The sequence below is a fragment of the Schistocerca cancellata genome, chromosome 5, assembly GCF_023864275.1.
Source record: "Schistocerca cancellata isolate TAMUIC-IGC-003103 chromosome 5, iqSchCanc2.1, whole genome shotgun sequence".
Classification (NCBI taxonomy): domain Eukaryota; kingdom Metazoa; phylum Arthropoda; class Insecta; order Orthoptera; family Acrididae; genus Schistocerca; species Schistocerca cancellata.
This window is the reverse complement of record NC_064630.1, coordinates 394,025,785-394,048,481: the sequence shown is the minus strand read 5'-3', so window position 1 is coordinate 394,048,481 and position 22,697 is coordinate 394,025,785. Positions and strand designations below refer to the sequence as shown.

At 38.6% G+C, this 22,697-nt stretch overlaps 1 protein-coding gene across 1 annotated transcript in view; it reads left to right on the top strand.

The window, feature by feature from the left end:
- LOC126188561 (E3 ubiquitin-protein ligase MYCBP2-like) overlaps window positions 1-22,697 on the top strand; it is a gene marked incomplete at its 5' end in the record, with an annotated part of 354,851 nt that overhangs the window by 69,719 nt on the left and 262,435 nt on the right. The window contains 2 exons of the mRNA XM_049930160.1: window positions 18,830-18,904; window positions 20,052-20,135. Of these exons, the coding sequence (XP_049786117.1) occupies window positions 18,830-18,904; window positions 20,052-20,135 (159 nt within the window). The remainder of the gene's footprint in view (window positions 1-18,829; window positions 18,905-20,051; window positions 20,136-22,697) is intronic.

Sequence of the window (22,697 nt, the reverse complement as noted above, 5' to 3'; positions counted from 1 at the left end):
TGTTTGCTAGTGTTCCTGATATTGGGGATCCCATGGGCAGTCCATCAGTTTGTAGATAATATTCGTTCTCAAACTGAAAATAGTTTTGTTCAGTTGTCAGTCTGAGCATATCTGTTATTTCTTTTAATGTATCTGTGGTGAGGTTGCTGTGGGATGAGAGATTTTGTTCTATGATTTCTATTGTTTCTGTGATAGGAATGGAGGTATACATATTTTCTATATCGAATGAAACCAGTGATGCTGTATGTGGTACCTGTATGTTCTGTATGTTTTCTATTAGGTTTCCTGTGTTTATCACTGTTCTGTTGTTTTCAACTTTATAGTGTTTTGTAACTAACTTTTGGAGGTGTTTGGCTGTGCGGTATGTTGGGGCTTGCTTGAAGTTGATAACAGCTCTCATTGGCATTCCGTCTTTATGTACTTTCGGTTAACTGCGGAGTGTCGGTGCTTGTGGGTTTTTCTGTGTTAAGTAGTATTTCTGTTTGTCTGTGAGTGTGTGTTCAATGTTTTTCAGTGTTTGTTTCACATTTGCCTGGAATCGTGTAGTTGGATCTGACTTCAGTTTTTGTATGGCGTTGGTGTTTATGTATTCCTTGGTTTTTGTGATGTATTGCTCTTTATCCATGAGTACTGTTACATTTCCCTTGTCTGCTCTTGTTATTAATACGTTATTGTCTGTTAACTTTTGTTTTAACCTTTTCATAGTAGCTGCTTCTGTTAGGTTGTTCTTATTGTGTGTCTGCTGTGTTTGTTTTATTATGCCTTTTATTTCTTCTTTTACTAGTTCTCTTGTCAGTCCTATGTTTATTTCACAATTATTTTGTTGTTCTTCACGTGTAAGGATGTGTTTGGTTTCTACTATGAGATTTTCTATGTATTGATTGTTCACTTTGGTATTGGTGCAGTGTTTCAAACCTTTTTCCAAGAGCATTTTTTCATTTTCGTGTAGTTCTGTCTCTGTTAGGTTAACTAAGCGTGGATGGAATGTGTGTTGGTGTTCATGTGGTTTCACATTTAAAATGTAAATGTGTTTTTGCGTCTTTTTTACTGTTAGTTTCATTATCTTCTGTTTATGTTTGGTTTGTAAATGTTTCATTGCTGTGTATGTGTTGTGTTCCGTTCTTTCTACTAGTGCCATGAAAACTGCGGCGTTTCCTACGTTTTTTGCCAATTCTAGATGAGTCTCATAGAGCATCATGTTTAGGTGCTGTTTTTTCGAATAGAGCATTATCTTATCAGATTTGTGGTTATCTTATCAGATAACCACAAATGAAAGTTTCAAAATCATATATTGGTACAGATACGTGGATGACATTATTTGTCTGGTAGATGAGCCAAGTGAAAAAATAGTTGAACTCCATTCAGAAATAAACAAAGCTCATCAGAACATAAAATTCACACGTGAAAAAGAAAAAGAAAATCAATTAAATTTTCTTGACATTACAATTAAAAAAGAAAATGGTAAACATACATTTGACATCTTTAGAAAACCAACAGCCACAGACACAATAATACATTCCACATCCAACCACCCCCACAGCCAGAAACTTGCAGCACTAAGACACATGTTACATAGATTAAACAGAATCCCACTCAGCAAGAGAAACTATGAACAAGAAATGACTACAATCATACAAATAGCTAGGAACAACGGGTATGACACACATGTGGTACACAAGCTCAATCAAAAAATAAAAACACAAATAAAAAACAAACACAACAGTTCCACAATACAAAAGAACTCACAAGCTGAAAACTTACAAACACACTCAACAAACACACACAATGACAACACCACACAGAAAAGAACCAGATGGTACACCATGACCTACACACATAAACTAACACACAGAGTTGCAAACATCCTAAAGAGACAGGGCTTCAAAATAGCATATAAGGCTGGGCAAACCCTTCAATCACACCTAAGCCAGCCAGCTACCAAAAGAGACAAATTCCAACAATCAGGAATATACACTCCTGGAAATTGAAATAAGAACACCGTGAATTCATTGTCCCAGGAAGGGGAAACTTTATTGACACATTCCTGGGGTCAGATACATCACATGATCACACTGACAAAACCACAGGCACATAGACACAGGCAACAGAGCATGCACAATGTCGGCACTAGTACAGTGTATATCCACCTTTCGCAGCAATGCAGGCTGCTATTCTCCCATGGAGACGATCGTAGAGATGCTGGATGTAGTCCTGTGGAACGGCTTGCCATGCCATTTCCACCTGGCGCCTCAGTTGGACCAGCGTTCGTGCTGGACGTGCAGACCGCGTGAGACGACGCTTCATCCAGTCCCAAACATGCTCAATGGGGGACAGATCCGGAGATCTTGCTGGCCAGGGTAGTTGACTTACACCTTCTAGAGCACGTTGGGTGGCACGGGATACATGCGGACGTGCATTGTCCTGTTGGAACAGCAAGTTCCCTTGCCGGTCTAGGAATGGTAGAACGATGGGTTCGATGACGGTTTGGATGTACCGTGCACTATTCAGTGTCCCCTCGACGATCACCAGTGGTGTACGGCCAGTGTAGGAGATCGCTCCCCACACCATGATGCCGGGTGTTGGCCCTGTGTGCCTCGGTCGTATGCAGTCCTGATTGTGGCGCTCACCTGCACGGCGCCAAACACGCATACAACCATCATTGGCACCAAGGCAGAAGCGACTCTCATCGCTGAAGACGACACGTCTCCATTCGTCCCTCCATTCACACCTGTCGCGACACCACTGGAGGCGGGCTGCACGATGTTGGGGCGTGAGTGGAAGACGGCCTAACGGTGTGTGGTACCGTAGCCCAGCTTCATGGAGACGGTTGCGAATGGTCCTCGCCGATACCCCAGGAGCAACAGTGTCCCTAATTTGCTGGGAAGTGGCGGTGCGGTCCCCTACGGCACTGCGTAGGATCCTACGGTCTTGGCGTGCATCCGTGCCTCGCTGCGGTCCGGTCCCAGGTCGACGGGCACGTGCACCTTCCGCCGACCACTGGCGACAACATCGATGTACTGTGGAGACCTCACGCCCCACGTGTTGAGCAATTTGGCGGTACGTCCACCCGGCCTCCCGCATGCCCACTATACAACCTCGCTCAAAGTCCGTCAACTGCACATACGGTTCACGTCCACGCTGTCGCGGCATGCTACCAGTGTTAAAGACTGCGATGGAGCTCCGTATGCCACGGCAAACTGGCTGACACTGACGGCGGCGGTGCACAAATGCTGCGCAGCTAGCGCCATTCGACGGCCAACACCGCGGTTCCTGGTGTGTCCGCTGTGCCGTGCGTGTGATCATTGCTTGTACAGCTCTCTCGCAGTGTCCGGAGTAAGTATGGTGGGTCTGACACACTGGTGTCAATGTGTTCTTTTTTCCATTTCCAGGAGTGTATAAACTTGAATGTCAAAGTTGTGATGCAGTATACATAGGCATGACATGCAGGAATTTTCAAACAAGATACAAAGAACATATCAGATGTTGGAAGTATGAAACAAACCATTCCACATTTGCAGAGCATTTAAAACACTACAACCATCATCCTACAAACATGGAACAAGAAATGAAAATAATGAGAATAAGCAACCATGACAAACATCTTATACAAATGCAAGGAAACTTCCACATCCAGAAAGCCATAGCAGAAAACAAACATGTGATAAATGAACAAACACACATCAGCACAGGCTCCCTACTACACTTAGTAAAGGAAATGATAACATAAAACAAAAAATAATAAAAAAACAAAACGAAAAAGAAAACAAAAAAAAAAGAAAGAGAATTCTCCCCACATCATCTGGAGACACACACACACACACACACACACACACACACACACACACACACACACACACACAGGGAAAAAAACATACACACACACGCAGCACAAAAAAATATATATCACACCAAAAAAAAACACTCACACACACACACACACACACACACACACACACACATACACAAATGCATACACGAACAGACCACAGATACTTCAACAGTTACACTCATAAGTTTGGCAATAACATACGATCTTTGGCAAAAACATTTGACAGTAGTCAACAGAAACCAAAACATTGCTTTAAAAGAAGCGTTCTGTGTATAGTGTTGTGGAATGGCGAAAAAAACCGCAAATTGGCGTTCATAAGAAGAAGAACAACACCAAAAATGCGACAGGAGCGTAATATGTAGGAAATTGTCCACGCAACCTGTAAGTACAGTTCAAAACATTACTACTTAATAGGAAATACCAACCACCAGAACTGTTTACAACCTATAGGCACAATGACAAAAATGTAAATAAAATAGCTAACATATGTACATATTCCAGGCCACTGATGATGCCTTGCAGAAAATAAAGGCGAAACGCGTATGGCACTAAAATTGTGTTTTATTCAGTTGCTGTCAGACGGTCCATAAGTAAAAATTATTAATATACCGTGGTGTAGAATTGTATTCAGTGATGAGTCTGACTTCAAACTGAGCTCTAATGACCAGCGAATATGTATCAGGAGATGCCTAGGACAGCAGTGGGAGACCAACTTTACTGTTGCCCACCATGCAGGGAGTCGCCCTCTGGGGTGCCATGTAATTTCATAGAAGGCCCCATCTTTGTCCCCTGTACCACACTCTTACAGCGCTGTGGTACATCGATGATATTCTGTGCCCCATTATGTTGATCTGCATGGCGAGCCATCTTGGACAAGATGATACCTGCCTGCACATGGAGAGAATTTCTACTGCTTGTCTTCATGTTTACCAAACCCTACCTTAGCCAGCAAGAGCACCAGATCTCTCTCTCCCCAGTTGAGAATTTATGGAGCATCACGGGCAAGGCCCTCCACCCAGCTTGGGATTTTGAATATCTAACTTGCCAATTGGACAGAATTTGGCACGATATCCTCAGGAGGACATCCAACAACTGTATCAATCAGTGCCTAGCTGAATAACGGCTTGCATAACGGTCACAGTTGGACCAATGTGTTACTGACTTGCTCAATCTGTGAAGCTTCTTCTCTTGAATAAACTACACAGTTTTTCTGAAATTCTAATCTTTTTTTGTACATGTACATCACATCTAACAATTTCTATCCCATTCAGATGTTTCCTTTGTGGTGTCATTTTTTTATCTTACAGTGTACATGTACATCACATGTACCAATTTCTATCCCATTCAGGTAATTCCTTTGTGTTGTGTCCTTTTTTTTCTTTGAGTGTATTTGCAAAGGTATTCAATTTAAACAGATATTGAATAGAAGACAACTGTGATGAACAGTGTTGAATGCCTTTCAGAAATTTAGGAAGACAAAATCTACCTGTTCATCAGCATCTGATCTTAGTTAGTTAGTTATGTGTTCCATTGATCAACAGCACGGGAATACCGTTAGGATGTGGAACATGTCAAATGCACAAGAAATGCACACAGGATACAAGTTTTTTTTCTTTTTCTGTTTACATTATAGTGTTATACCTAAATATTTCTATTATCTATCCCATTCCCTTAAAAGGCACAAAATGCATATATTATATCTCCAGATGTATTTACTCATATTCAGGAATTCATCTATGATATAGAAGGAGTTGTCAAGGAGGTATGACTTCAATTTGTTTTTGAAACTATTACTGCTGTCTGTCAGACATTTTATTTCATCTGGTAATTTATCAAAAAGTTTTATAGCAGCATAGGTAAAGTAAAGGATAGTGTAAGTCTTTCTTTTTTCTGGTATTGAAATCATGAATGTCGCTGTTGCTTTTAAACTGGTCCATGTTGTTGAGAAAAATATTCATTACTGAGTAAATGTACTGTGAAGCAGTTGTAAGAATTCCTAACCTTTTAAACAGATGCCTGCAAGATGTGCGACTATGAACCCCACACATTATTCTAACTACTTTCTTTTGAGCAGTGAATACCTTGCTGTTGTAATACCCTGCTGTTGTAATACCCTGCTGCTGAAATGAAGTTTCTCTTCACCTGCTGCAATGAAGTTTCTCTTCACCCTTAGAAAATTCAGTGTTGTTGAGACATCTGCATCAGAAGTCTGTCTGTCCTCACAGTACTGACGGGAAAATTGCACATAAGTTTATCTATAGTTTTCCCAGTCAATACTGACTAGTTTAAGGTCACCACCTATTACTACTGTAAGCTCACTGTATTTTCCAGCTATCAAGTTTAGGCTACCTCTGAATACGATTACTGTTGTCAAAAAAGGTTCAAATGGCTCTGAGCACTATGGGACTTAACTTATGAGGTCATCAGTCCCCTAGAACTTAGAACTACTTAAACCTAACTAACCTAAGGACATCACACACACCCATGCCCAAGGCAGGATTCGAACCTGCGACCGTAGCGGTTGCGCGGTTCCAGACTGTAGCGCCTGGAACCGCTTGGCCACACCGGCCAGCGATTACTGTTGTCTGTATTAGTTTTCAATCATGTTCATTTTGGACTTTACTATATGTGCTTATGCTTGTTGCTATAGATGATCCTCTAGCTTGAGAGTGTAATCAGTCTTTCCAGTATATGTTCCATGTGTTGTCCAAACTTTCATTAGTTTCTACTTTGGGTTTCAAGCAACTTCCAGCTCTTAGAATAATGTGAAGGTGACTGATTTCCGCTGGAGAAGTGAGTTACAAGTTGTCTCTGTGCATACTCAGGCATTTAACAACTAATATTTTGAGAATATCTCCTTCTGAATTTGCTATTTATCTGTTGAAATAGTTGGTTTATGTGGTGCTAGTTTTTCTTTTGTGGTCTCGGAGTTTTGTCCACTGTATAAAATCCTTAAGTGCGATCTAATACATACTCTGAAAACCGTGTACCCATTTCCATTGTGTGGTGCAAACCTGACCTATACAGGGCGACTTTGTATGTCTCCACTGTGTAGCATACATTGACGAACTTACACTCAAACTCACCATAGAACCTGTGACGTAACTGATTCCACTTGGCTCCAGACCAGAGGATCTCTCAGTCCTCAGAATGATGTTGTCAATCAACAACTGTGCATTAGCAAGGCTAACTGTATTCACCAGATCTGTCACTGTCCAGACAGAACTGGGAATGTCTCAGAACCCAGGCATTGTGTGTCAGTGATTCTGATGTGAGTGATGATCTGCAGGTGACTGCAACGTACACTCTCTGTTGCCCGCAGTATAGCCTCTTCCAACCAGCAGACAGTTTCTGTCAAGATACACACTGATTGTGCATTTAGTTGATACTATTTTCCTAAGAGAGGCCATTATACATTTAATCCTGGAACTGCCTCCCTATAACAGCTTCTTTCCTCTTTATGGCTGGTGCATCAGCAGGAGAGGCAAAACCTTCTATCTCTGTCTCATTATCAGTAGGAGGGAGTGCTTCAGATTTCTTCATTAGAGGAATGGGTCTAGGCTTTCAACCATTAGTGACAAAAACTTTTATTGTGAACAGCTACAGATCTGGGCACACCCTGTCAGCCAACATCAAATGACTGCTCAGTTTCAGACCAGCGTTCTGCAGAGCACGTCTACAAAAAGAGTGGCTGGGAAGTTCCGTGGTAGCTTCGCAGTGAGAGCCCATCCTGCTTTCCATCACCTGCAAAATTCGCAGCAGCCGTATGAAGCTGGTCAACAGTGGCCAAGGCAGCTTCCAGTTGTTTGTGTGAATTGTATCCTGTTCCTTCATGATGATCTTGCAATGGAGGCAGTCTCTAACCGTATGGAAATGTGAACTTCATTCTTTCAGGGGTATGGATAAGTACGGGAACTAAACACAACACTGGATTATGCTTACTTAATTCTACACTGGGAGCCAACCCATGCTAATAGCAAAGGGATAGTCAGGACTTAAAGGAGAGTCCCTGCCTTTCATTGCAGTGCTTTTTCAATTGTGCGCTGTTTGTAAACATAACTATATGCTTCAGTGCTGTGCAGCATCACATAGTTTGAACTTAGCTAGAATGTTCGGCACAGTGTATATTCATTTATGAAAAGCGTATTTCAGTCACAAAGTGAGGAACTTTTGTTGATCCCTGACAAGAAACTTGTTTAACAACATTCACCCATGTTGACAGCATCAAAAACATAATGTTACTCTTATCTTGAATACTCTGGGTTGACTACTGATGACAGCATTATGATGACACCAAATAACAGCAATGTGCCTAGCGACAGCATATAGTGTATATTGATTTTCTAAGGATATGTATGAAAATGAACCAGACAACATTTTATATGAGTTGGTAGGCATTCCTTTACAATATAGAATTACAACATTTGTATGGAAATATATAAACTGTTTTCAAACTTTTGCACCTGTAGGATTGATGTCTTGATATCTCTTGTCCCATTACCAGTAAACTAAAGAATATCACTTGCCAAATAAATCAATGAAATCGGTTTACATCAGTAATGATATGTGTTTCACTGCTGCAATTGCAATGTAGTGATTATATTGAAAATATGTGCCACATTAATGTTTGACTTCATATCTTCAAGTTATTGTGAGGAGTCACCCTACAAATTATGCTGTCTGAGCACATTTGGGGGTCCATCTCAAACTTTCATTGTCAAAACACAGCGTTCAGAAAATAGGAAGAAATACATTTGATAATGTTTGGATTACTCCTTGAGACAGGCTCAGTTAGCCTGAGTGATAAGGCAATAGCTTTTGATAAGGAAAGGCTTAGCTTTTAACTGTCTTGACTGAACAGAAAATAAAATTATAACAGTTTGCTAAGTTCTGAGTGATAATGCCAGTGAACTTCTTCATCTAACACAAATTCATGACCTTTCGTCATCTTTTTGTCAATGCCCCACAAAGGATATTGTAGAGAGTCTATGAGGTTGCTCATCTGGTATTCTGTATTTGATAACTGCTCTGGCACTCATATGCAGAAGGTCTTGATGTCACGAAAGTATCTTACGAACACATGGCAAGTAATCTGTGGTGGTTCGTGCAGAATTTCACAAATTTAAAACAGGTGTACAAAAATAAACAGATTGTGTTTCATAATGTCATCATGATAGGTGCACCTTAATATTGTTGCAACATTAGCTTTACGTAATGCACGAAGTTTACATACTTTGTTTATATGTTTATGATTTTGGTTATTTTTTTTATTATTATTATTAATGCATTAATATGTCCTAGATCTTTCACTTCTTCTGTACCCCACGCATCACTGTTCCTGAATAACAAACATGGAAAGCAAAAAAAGGCACTTCCATACTAAATTTCATTGGATACTCACTTTTTTTTACGGCTGTCTGTAGCCTTTTGATTTAAAATGGTAGTAATCGTCACTAAATTATATGTACAGGGTGGGGCAGTTAAAACTGTTTGTGGAAATACAACCCAGATGAAAAATGGTTGTAATAAAAGTTGATCATCTTGAAAGGGTACATCCATGACACTTAACTCGATCCCCTTACCCCAACCCCAAGGGATCATCTTTGAAGTCCTCAATAGGATCTCAAATTTTACTTCTGGGTATGTATTCTCCAGAAAAAAATCTAACTTTTGTATGGAACCATTTTATTGTTGCTAGATGGGTGATACTGTAATTGACACAGATCAAAATAGGTTACAGACCATTGAAAAGTGATAGGGGAATGTTAAATATGGTAACCATTGTCTGCAATACATTGCAGTCTCCATGCTCAGACTCTCACTGTAGGGGCAACAACACCTCTAGGTGCAATGATGTATTTCTCTTGTGTCATGCGTGACTGTGGTATACTGCAAGTGATGGACAAGGAAATGACAGTGGGAAGCAATCACGGTTCACTTTACTGCAGACATTTGAACCACAAACATCTCATTGTATGTGTGCAACGATGTTGTCAATTATAGAGAGGGTAGCTATCATTACTTTGTACTTTGCGTCAACCATAGACATCTCATCCTATGTGTGCAATAATGTTGTTGTTTGCGGAGTGGGTAGATATCATTGCTTTGTACTTTGCATCAAATAGGCACATAGGAGAATGTCATCGATGGCATGTGAACCTGTTCCCTGAGAGGAATGTTCCTTCTCCAACAATGTTTCACAGTGTTATCCAACTCTTGACTGCAATTGAAAGTGTTCAACCCATGCAATGAATCTTAACCACTCCTGTGTATCCTCATATTAGTTCACATCAAATCACACAAGGTGCAGGAATTTCGCAAGAAAGTGTTCCGCGCACGCTGCATGAACACAAATACCATCCATATCACCTGTCATTACATCAAACACTACATGGGGGGGTGACTTTCAAGGCACATGAACTTTTGCAATTGCAAACAACAACAACTAGCAGCCAATGATGATTTTTATTCACAGGTACTTTTCTCTGATGAAGCAACATTTGCGAATCATGATCACATGAATTGGCATACTGTGCATTACTGGGCAGTGGAGAATCACCATTGGTTAAAGCAAGTCAAGCTTCAATGCCCCTGGAGGGTCAATGTTTCTTGTGATGTGTCAGGTACCTAGATAACTGGTGTCTACTTCATAGATGATAATATGAGTGACTGAATGTATGCTGACTTTTTAGATAATATTTTGCCAATCCTACTGAAAGATGCCCAGCTTCAAACAAGAATGAATATGTGGTTTCGACACAATGGCTGTCTGATGCAATATTTATGGATATCTCGTGAAGTTCAGAATCGACACTGTTCTGGTCAGTGGATTGGATGAAGAAATGTTCACAAGTGGCATGCGCATTCACCCAATTTGATGTCTCCCAATTTTTTCTGTTTGAAACTTCAAAAGAGAAATGTTACACGGACATATCAACAACATGTGCAAATATGTAGCAGTGACCTATCATTGAATGTGCAAACATTACTGAAGAGATACTTAAGAGACATAGGATTGTCTTTCAGAAATAGGGTTGCAATGTGTATTGCAGCAAACGGGCACTTTTTAGAACATGTGCTTCAGTAAAGCACGGATAATTGTGAGAAACAAAATTACGCACTTAAGACGAGCACCCTGAAGGGGAGAGGCAAGGGGGCTCACCTAAAAGAATCACCTCAGCCTGATGGTGAAATGCAATAGGACTCACCCAAAACAAGTACTCAGCCCAAAGGGAACAAAATAGTAGTATGTCCATGTCATTGTTCCTGGGTAAAACTAGATGTAGTTTATACTGCATTGATAAACAAACCAATTACCTGTTCCAACTACTTTCCACTTTGACACCACCTGTGAAGATAGTTACACCAATTAAGATGACACCTTAATGTCTTGCAGTCTTTAGTTTGCTATAGAACAATGGTATCACATTACAGAATATACAACTACCACCCTTCTACACTCCTGTGATCCCAATCTGTTGGGTATTTTCCTGAGATACTATCAAGTTTCAGTGGATTGTGACCCATTTTGATTTATGTCAATTGCAGTGCCTTCTGTCACACAATGATAAAATTGTTCCATACAAAAATTACGTATTTTTTCTCAGGGAATCTGAATCTGCAATAAAAAAAGGGGGGGGGGTCTTGAAGATTTCAAAGTGTATCCTCCTCCCACCCTGTGGGGGTGGAGCAGGAGGGTCGAGTGTAGTGTCATTGGCTGTCACCCTTCAAGGCGAACAACTGTTATCACAATCCTTTTTGTAATTTGATGTGTAGTTTCGCATATATTTCCGAAAACAGTTTTAACCACCCCACCCTTTACTTATTTTATGTATACAAATTGAACTGTTTAAGTATATTTAAATTTTATAATTAATAGTTTAACAGTGCAGCAAAGACAGGAGGCGGGGGTCGGTAGCAGCGAGAATTGAACCCGAACAGACAAATTGCCAGTTGATGCGTTTGACCACTGTGCCACACCATTGATACATGAAGTGTTGCTCAAAATCCCTCATACTCTATTCATATATATCTATTTTGAGCACTTTATCTTTTCCAGGTGAAATGTTCTAGGGACTTAAAAGAGGAATTTACGTGCTTGTATTTGTATAGTTTGACCAGACTAGTGAGCCTCGTCCCACATCCTCCCCTTATTAGATTTAAATTTGGAGCTGGTCTACCTGACTCTTTAACTCTCACTTTCTCCTCTAAAGATCTACCGGGAAAGGACCTATTTACACATTATCTACTGAATTAACCATGTTGCTTGCACAATACTGTACATGCACTTTCACAGGCCAATACTGACCTGGTGCTGTGAGTAATATAACACTTGTAGTGCCAGCAGAGATGATATCACATAAGAGCATGTACAGTCGAAAACAGACAGCTGTGACCCTTGTCCGAGTTTATTGTAGTGTGACTGAGCATCATTTCAGTACTCGACTGGTTTCCAGTTGTCACAGAGAGAGCACTAAAAACGTGTTTTCATCCATTTTATTTGCATTCTAACACATAACCAAAGAGAAATAATGTAATTATAGTGTGATTTCTGGCTCACATTCGAGCTGTAATTTTTGTGTGGTATTCACAGTGTGATGTAGCACAATAGCACATGATCACGAGGCACCACTGAAAGTAATGCATGCCATACTACAATAATTGATTTTCGAGATTTCTTCTTGTTTATTCACAACCAAAGTAATTGTTTGATGATTGACTTAATCACAATTGATGGTGCCAACAGGTAAAGCAAGTGGGCAGTTACATTAGTAGACAAAGTCTACTAGTGGCAACTTAATACATAGATTCACACTTTTTAGATAAGACAATATTTAATGTTTTGGTAGTTGGTGATGAATCAGCTAACTATTAGTGACATATAATTGACTGATTACATTATGTTATTAAACTGTCTGATTGCACAAAGTAACTGTACAGTTTGACTGATGGCGGCAGAGAGATGGAGTTTAGATTTTACATGACGTTAACAATATAGCCATTGGTTGCTGATGAGTAAAGTTGGCAAAATTGGTAGTCTGTATAACTATGAGCTGCATAACCAGAAATATATTACTGTTTTATGGTTTTTATGGAAATGATTTCTACTTCCACAAGGATTCTCAAAGCCCACTGAAAGTTGCTAAAATTTTTCCAAATTGAATAGTTAACAAACTATTTCTGGCACCAGAAAAATCTAGCCTACAAAACTGTCCTACTGGATTTTGGAAATAATGTTTAAGATTCAAACATTTTTGAACATTAATAACTAAAAATAGAAAATTTTTGGAAAAGTAAAATGTTTCTTTAAAAGCAGACAATGAGGGGTTTAAAAAGAGCTGTATCAGTATAGAAAAGACATCTATTTGTTCACTAAAAATTTCAATTCTTGGTTTTTTAAAATTAAATAATGGATATTTCTTTAGAAAAATAGTCCATAAAATACAGCATTAAAAAGAAATTAGCAGTTTTGTGTAATTATTCTATATGTGCTATTCACAAAACAAGATCATCATCATCATCATTTAAGACTGATTATGCCTTTCAGTGTTCAGTCTGGAGCATAGTCCCCCTTATAAAATTCCTCCATGATCCCACAAAACAAGATCAAATAATAAAAAAATTATATTGATTCAGGGGTATTATAAGAACAAGTAGAATGGATCCACAATGATCCGTTACAAATCGCCTTGGAATTTCTCCAAAGTTACCACTATTACATTCACCATAAGACAGCTATATTGGCTGCTGTAGGTTAATTCCCAGATACAATACACCCAGTTAATCTTTTTGATTGCTTTGCAAAAATATAGCAGGATCATCGAACAATATTTGTTGAATATTATACATAGCGGGCCCGGCACATCAGAACAAAATGTCAGATTTCTGACTTGGGGGTACTTATAAGATCATCTAATTCTGTTCTGTGTTGGGGAAAATATAGCCTGCTGAAACCATCCATTAATTGGTAATTAGCCTGTGTATTGCACAAAATCACAATGGCAAGAGCACTGACAGAGTATTAAGACCCAACATAAGTTCAAAACATTGAAAGCATTCAGCACTCCATCTTCAGGCCACAAGTGGCCCATTGGGACCAACCGACTGCCATGTCATCTTCAGCTGAGGATGTGGATAGGAGGGGTGTGTGATCATCACACCACTCTCCCAGTTGTTAGGCTGGTTTTCTGTGACTGGAGCGACTACTATTCGGTCGAGTGGCTCCTCAATTGGCATCACGAGGCTTAGTGCACCCCGAAAAATGGCAACAGTGCATGGTGGCCTGGGTGGTCACCCATCCAAGTGCCGGCCACGCCCTACAGTGCTAAACTTCGATGATCTGATGGGAACTGGTGTATCCCCTGCTGCAGTGCCTTTGCCTTCAGAAACATTGAGACAAGTAGATTTTGTATTGATCAGCACGCAGAAGTGTGTGCTTGTTAATTAACACTGAAAAATAGTTCACTTTTAATTATAACTGTATATAGATCCCTCTGGGAAATTTTGAACTATGTATGAGGAATCTGGATTCCTTATTGTGCTACCTGTCATACGCAGCAAGCAGTTAATAGTCTATGGTGGCTTCAATGTAGATTTTCTAAAGGATTCTGATAGGAAAAATTATATGGAAATCTAATTTGAATCTTACAGTTTGGTCTCAGTAATTAACTTTCCACCACAGGTGGATAAAGATGGTAGGACCTCAGTTTGTAATGTTTTCTGTGATGAAGTAAGAAAGTAATTGTTTACTCAGTAACAAATGCTTTCTCTGATCATGATGCACAGTGTTAGGATAAATAATGTAGTACCTTAAAGTATGGATACTCCTCAGTGGAAATCAGTTAGAATAATTTTTAGGACTAATGTTTTTAAGAATAATTTACAGGATGTAATTTATAATGAACCAAATCACACATAAAATTATATCTATTCCATGATAAATTCATATCATCATCTGAAAATAGCTTTCTGCATAAGCTAATCAGAAAGAACATTAAAGAGCCATTTAAAAAACCATGATTTACTAGAGGGATTAAAATATCTTGTGAATGGGAAACTACAAACTACTCAAAATTACTAACCGTGCAATAAGCCCAGTCTTATCTGAAATATGTAATGCATCGCAAACTCAAGGCATTTTTCCAGGCATTTTTCCAGAGAGATTGAAATATGCCATTGTTAAACCACTCTTTAAGAAAGGTGATAAGAGAGACATGTCTCACTACTGATATGATTCTCCAAAATTTTTGAAAAGATGATGTATTCTAGAATAGTATCTCACCTTATCATTGGTAGTGTATCCTTAACAAATCACAGTTGGGTTTCAGGATGGTTTCTGTACTGCTACTTAAACATTCACTCACCAGATTATACAAGTGTTAAATAACAAAATAGCACTGGTTGGTATTTTCTGCTACCTCTCTAAGGCATTTGATTGTGTGAATCACAGTATTCTCCTAGATATATGGACATTTGATGGGATTGGTGGTGTAGCCAACCAATGGATAATATCATACCTAACCAAAGGAATGCAGAAAGCTGCACTTAGTAATTCAATCAATGTAGTCCGGGAACATAATTTTGTCTGGCGAGAAATCACTTTTGGGGTTCCACAAGATTAAACCATAGGTCCACTGCTGTTCCTCATGTATGTAAATGATATTCTGCCTGGTATACAATAAATGGAATTAGTTCTTTCTGCAGTCAACACTAGTATCGTAATCAATCCAAGCTTGCGTGCAGAAACAGAAGAAATGGTATAAAAGGTTCTTAAAAGTATCATTGACTGATTTTCTGCAAATGGTCTCATACTCAATTTTAAAAAGACACAGCATTATCAGTACTGCGCGTCTAGAGGTACTACGCCAATGATAAGGGGCCAATGATAAGTGTAACACATGGTGAAGAAATAATAAATAGGGTGGAAATGTCAAAATTCTTAGGGGGTTCATACTGATGAGAATTTAAACTGGAAAAAAACACATTTTGGAACTCCTAAAACAACTTAGTTCAGCTACATTTGCACTTAGAATCCAAGATCTTGGAGAGAGACAAAGCACTAAGTTGACATATTTCGCATATTTTCATTCAGTAATTTCATGTGGAGTAATCAGCTAATTAGAAAGTCATGGAAAAAACCATTGTTGTAAATAATCCACTACATTTCAAAAGAAACAATGAGGTACATAATTACTATAACAGAAGGAAAAATAGCGTACATTATTCCACGTTAAGGTTGTCTTTAGCACAAAACGGGGTGCACAATGCTGCAACAAAAATTTTTATTAACTTATCCAGTTATAAAAAATTCCTGACAGACAGCAAAGTAAAATTTGGTAACAAAATGAGAAAGTTTCTCCTTGACTACTCCTTCTATTCTGTAGAAGAATTTCTATTACTGTAAAAAAAAAAAAAACTAAAAAAAATAAAAAAAAAAATAAAAAAAAATAAAAAAAAAAATAAGGTGATGGGTAGAAATTACTTTCCCGGGTTCGATTCCCAGCGGGGTCGGGGAGTTTCTCTGTCTCATGATGACTGGGTGTTGTGTGATGTCCTTAGGTTAGTTAGGTTTAAGTAGTTCTAAGTTCTAGGGGACTGATGACCATAGATGTTAAGTCCCATAGTGCTCAGAGCCATTTGAACCATTTTTTTTAGAAATTACTAACTGAGATTTGTATTTTTTTTTTTTTTGTATACTAAATAACAGCACTTGTAAAGACAATATGTATGTGGAGAAAGAACACAAATGATAACGGCCTCTCTGGCCTACAATGGTTTGTCATATGTAGATGCTTTTTCACAGTCTTATTTATTTGTAATTAGTCACTGTTAGTATTTTCCCGTCATCACCTCCATCGCTGTTTGTGTATCAGTTTCACATTCTGTTTCACTCTGTTAACTAGTACATCTTGTCTTTGTTTACAGCCAACATTTTATCTCTGATGAGTTCTTATCTGATGGCTGCTACTTATTTTTCTATGTAAAATTTAGTTCCTGGGCTCTGCAACTTGTTTATTGATTTAAATTTTGCATTATTTTAGACTCTCAGATTTTTGTCTCTTGATTTACTTTTATTTCCAATCTTGACACTTTTCTGAGGAAGTGTGTCATCCACGTCATCAGCCTTACCCATGAAGTAACAGATTTTTGTTTTCCAGATTTTAGCTAGCCCATCATAAGCAAAGTACACATGTTGCAGTTGAAGGCAAGGTTGTCCTATTGACCAAACATTTTGACATTTTACCGGCTAAATAACTCAATGGAGAATAGGGTCATGCATGTGTATCCCATTGTCATTTTTTGACAAAACTTTTGAAATATCACTGTCTTTTGCATCCAATCTTCTTAGCAAATGGATCTCTAGCAGGCCTACTGGCATTTACTTAAGTTTGTGCCTTGGAAGTAAATTCAGCTCTACTGGGCTGCTAGATTGCTCTTTATTTACATATCTCTCCCGTCCATCAATGCATTCTACCTAACTTCTGGGTTTTCAACTTAATTTTTTCCTCCAGTAGGCTGTTTTTCCCTCCAGTGGCCAGTCCAATTGTATACCTCTAATTTCACCAACAGATACAGTTTTTTTAAATGTTACCTTCTAGTTACTGCTGTAGTTACATGTTTCCATCCTACTTCCTATTGTCAGTGGGCATGAGCACTCCCCTGCCTGTATCTGTTCAGATGAGACCTTTGGATAGTGGAACGGTTTAAAATTAGCCTTCACCTTCTCATATGTTTTTGGCAACTAAAACTTGGCCCTCATTTTTACTAAATGTAGCCATTCTGTTTGTCTATTTGAAATTTTAGAAAGTAATTTTGTTGTGAAATTTATTTTAATAGGGTACTGCAGTGATTATTTGCATGTGAATTCATCTGATAGCATGCCAAAGCTCTTAGTCAAGTAATTATTCCAAATGGGTAAGGAATGTACTGCAGACAGATACTGTGATTATCATTGTCATAAGTGAGAATATAAGCAGCAAGAGCCTACAGATTGTCTATTAAGAGATGAGATAGTTTGTTGAGTAGAGTTTATGAACAGTGTATTTCATTAACTGGTTATTGTTCATCATATCCAAACACCATGTACTGTATAAAATTGTGTGACTGCCACAAAGACAGAATATAAGCATAAGAAAGGCTGTTGGAGGCAAACTGTTAGCGAGGAAAGAAGGAAAACATACACACACACACACACACACACACACACACACACACACACAAAATAATATGATATTCCATTTACAGCCATACTATCATAACTCAGTAATTGTTAGTGAACCAGTCTCCTTTATCTCTTTCATTTTTCCCTTTCTTCTTTTTTTTTCTTACAGGAATTGTGGCACAAAAGGTGTGATTTCCCTGTGTGTTTTTCTTGTAACTCTTTGCTACGTTTCTTGACCAATATGAAATATTATATACATTTTTCCCCATCTTTAATATGGACATTTCAAGGGACAATTTGCCAGTTAGGCCTCTTTGCCAAATTGTAAACGACTTAAAATAACATCTTGTCACTCACAGTTTATCCAAACTTACTTTATTTAGAATACCTTTCAACAAAAAGTGATGTCAGTAGGAACAACACATACACAAATACTGAATTATAATCTTCTTTAATGACAGTGCAATGAGAGAGAGAAAATAAAAGGACCTGAATGAAAAAAGACCCAAAATTATTTGTAATTAAAAAAACTCTTCTTTGTCATCATACAGAAACTTTATTTGTTTCCATAATTTTAAAAAGAGTCATACAGCATCTTACGGCTTTTATAAGGCACCATTAATGTTTTATGTTCCATACTAGTAGGCTGTATAAATGCCATTTTCATACATGGAATACCTTTATTTCATTATTTTTTTGTATTGCTAATAAAGTAAATAAATTAGACAAATAGTACTCTTTATCAGCTTGTAGTAAATAGTTAACTTATTGGCAGTTATCCAGATACTACAAGCATTATTCTAAAGAATAACCATCCTTGTTACCACTTGCCCACGTAGCGTTGCTGAGCAGACAATCTTGCGTCGGCACTCGCTCTGTTACCGTGCCATCTGGCAGTGGTACAGTCTTAGCAGGTATTGTGCCATTCATATGTTTCATCTGCACAGTCTGTCTCTTTAGCTCAAATTTGTTTCTATGGCAACTTTCTTGCTTGTGCTGAGAGTAATAGCAATATGTCTGCCACATTGTTTTGAGTAATGTTATCAGTAAATTAAGAATGCTTGCTTAATTTTGTGTGTTCATTTCACCTATTAGCATCATTATTTAAATTTGGCAATAGAAATATTTAATTTTGAAGTTGATTTCATTTCATTCCACTGTACAGAATATTTTTTGAGTTTATCAGTGCTAACTGTGATATTTAGCTTCAGATTCAGAAACCTTATAAGTACATGAAATAGTACACAAAAGGCAGCTCTAGTTTCACTTGAATTTAATGTAGCCCCCTGTCTATGCTCTTTGATATTTGTATTATTACAAATCTATGCTTTTTCCCCAGTAATTGTTTCTTGTCAGATATATCACTTTTCTGCAACAAAAATAATGTCTGTAATGAAACATGCACAAAAAATTACAAATATATGCTTTACTTAATTACTTTTAAAATAATGCATTTTGTAGACGTAACATTCTGTCTTAGGCTACACCCTTCAAGAGATCATTGAATATGTTCCTATTTCTGAATATGGTTCATGGCTTCTTCTTTTTGTTTACTTGTGCACTACCCTGTTTTCCATTAAAAAAGCTGTGTAAGTTGTGCAGTTTAGTATTATAAAATTAATTTCTCACTTACATCTCCTTATAAAAATGCATAAGTAAGTTTTATGCCTTCTTTCGTATGGAAGTCTTTAGCCACAAGAAATGCACTTCACATGCTGTTACCACAACATGCCACCATTATATCACATACAGATTAGTATTTTTTTCAAATTTATCTCAGAATCAGAGGCTTCGGTGCTCTGTGAATTGTGTTGCTTGCATGAAAAATAAATATGAAAATGTTGTTTTCTTTCCAAAAGATCTATATACTCAAACTGAAACATATAATTACCAAAGCTGTGTGCTTTCTCATTCATGAAATCATGAACATTTTTGTGTAGTGTGTATGGGTAACTAAGATACATTTTGAACTAGCTGTTACTTGGGGGTTAGTGGATTGAATGAGAAGACAATGAAGCAGTTAGATGGGGCAAGTATTATTGCTGTTCACTTGTCCAGCAGGTGGAAGACTGTTACCACACGAAAGTTCAAGCAGCAGTCCCCAGCCATGTGGCTCTCCTCGTAGCATGGGCATCTCTTCACTGGGTAAGCTGGGTCTCTTTTTACCGCTTGCAGTATCAAAATAATTGCATACATGCACATGTACTTCATGTTCTGTTGGTTGAAAGGGTTGTGGTCTCACTGAGTGATGATATAAATAAGTTTTCAATGGAGTTTTACCATTGGGTACAGTATCTAAGAAAATTAGCTGCTTCTGCCACAACTACAAAATGATCTATAATCTTTAATTTGAGGCTCAGTTATGTTCAGTGGCAACAAAATGTGATCAGAATAAGTAGATATAATAAGAACTTTGTGCAAGTCCATAGATTTTCTGTAACTAAACTGTATTAAATCACTATATCTGAAATAATGCCAGTGGAGCTAAGTGTTTCTGTGGTAATTATGACTGCATTAAGAAAACTTTTATAGTATTTCTGCATGCCACATTAATTAGAACCCTTACTGCACTCTTAACATGATAAATACACTGGTGGGGAGTGGGGAGAGTACACCTGAAAAGACGGCATTGATTTTGGTCCAATAATGGCATATGTTACATGGGGATAGTAAATGTACTGATAATGGTTTCGACATTGTCCGCCAACAGATAGCATAGTGGCATAGCTACCAGAGTGCCATCTGTGTGTACCCTTCAACAGGGAATGCTCGCAGTCAGAAGGCTTAGTGTGAGCAGATGTGTGAAGCAAGCAAGCAGCCATGCCACAGAGATGCACTTGTCCTTCTGACAGCCAATACAGTGTGTTTGAAAGGAGTCAAATTGTGGCCTTCCAAGTGCTGGGATGATCCTTACAGAGAATTGGCATACGAGTTGTATGTACTGTGACAGTTATGCAACATTGCTGGTACTCGTAGTCACGTGAACATTCTCACACCTGTAGACAAGGTTATGAACATCCATGCAGCACAGCCATCCGCAAGGAACATCATATTGTAGGGGTAGCAGTGGCAGATCATGCAGCTACCACAGCATGGATACGAGGCTTGTGAACCCATATGTGTCAACACGAACTGTTCTGAACTGATTAGCAGTGGAACTATGAGCTTGCACACCTCTAGGCCATCTTCCACTCATGCCACAGCATCATCATGCACAGCTCGATTGGTGTCATCAGAGGATCACTTGGAAAATGGATCCTCAGCAATGAAAGTAGATTCTGCATGCTTGCAAGTGCATCTACGGCAGAGACCTGGTGAATGCTGTCTCATAGAGTTCATTCATCCAAGGTGCTCTGGCCCCACTCTAGGCCTTGTGGTCTGGGTGCGATAAGCCACAACTTTCACCCACCTTTGGTGTTTCTGAAAGGAACACTAACCAGTGCTAGGTTTGTGCAGAATGTTGTTAGACCCGTTCTTTTGCTCTTCTTACAACAGGAAGGTGATGTATTATTGCAACAGGGTACTGCTCTCCCATACGCTGCCCATAAAACTCAATGTGCTCTACAAAATGTGCAGCAACTTCCCTGGCCAGCACAATTTTCAGGCATGTCTCCAATCAAGCATGTGTGTGATATGATGGGACAAGAAGTGACTTACGTGACTCGTCAACCAACAACTCTTACACAACTACGTGAACATGTTGGACAGACATGGCATAATGTATCCCATGACAGTATTCACTATCTGTATGATTGACTCGATGCCAGAGTCAGGCCCTGCTTTGCCACCTGTGCTGGGTATTTCACCATGGATACCTGATACCTCAGAACCACTTTTGATGTTGATTTGTAAATATACTCATTTCATGTACTCCATATACACTGTTACAATAGTAAATCTTGAGTGAACTAGAAACCTCTGAAAAGGTGTACTTTTTTGTGGCAGTTTATATTTAATATATGTTTGCATTGCAGTTTCCCCTCATGACTGACTGGTTTAATGCCAGGATCTCAACAGAATAGTAGCCATTAGCTGTCAACAATATTTTAGTGGCAACACATGTGTTCGTGTTTGTTATAAGGCTTGAAGGGAATGGTGTAGTTTGGCACATAATGTCCTTTGTAGACATCTAAATTAATAGCTCCTGTACCATGGGAGAGGCCATCGCATTCCTAATTGCGTACATTCAGAACTGTACACAGTGTGTCCCAGTTCTGTTAGGCCTGTGGCTGTGAAAAATAAAGGTCAAAATAGTTTCTCCCTGAATCAATACAGAGATGAAATCATTTTAAAAATGTTTTGAAACCGTCAGTGTCGTCCTTTTCTGGAATCACATGTACGAGGGGCATTTGAAAAGTCCATGCAAAGTCAGAGAGATGGTACCACCGGTGCGTATCGAGGTCATGTTTAGTTAGTAGCATCTTTGGAAAGAACACACACCAAGTTTCAGCCATATTGGTCTATTTCTTGGTGTCTGGCATTCGTGTGAGTCAAGGAAGTGAAGTGAGTGTAAAAAAATGGACGAAGAAGAATTACGTGTGGTGATCAAACATTACTTTATGAAAGACAAAACGCCTCAAGAGACTAAAGAGAAACTTGATAAACATTACGATGACTCAGCACCTTCGATTAGAACAGTTTATGAGCGGTTTCAAAATTTTCAGAGTGGCGATATGGGCACAAGTGATGCTGAACATTCTGGACACC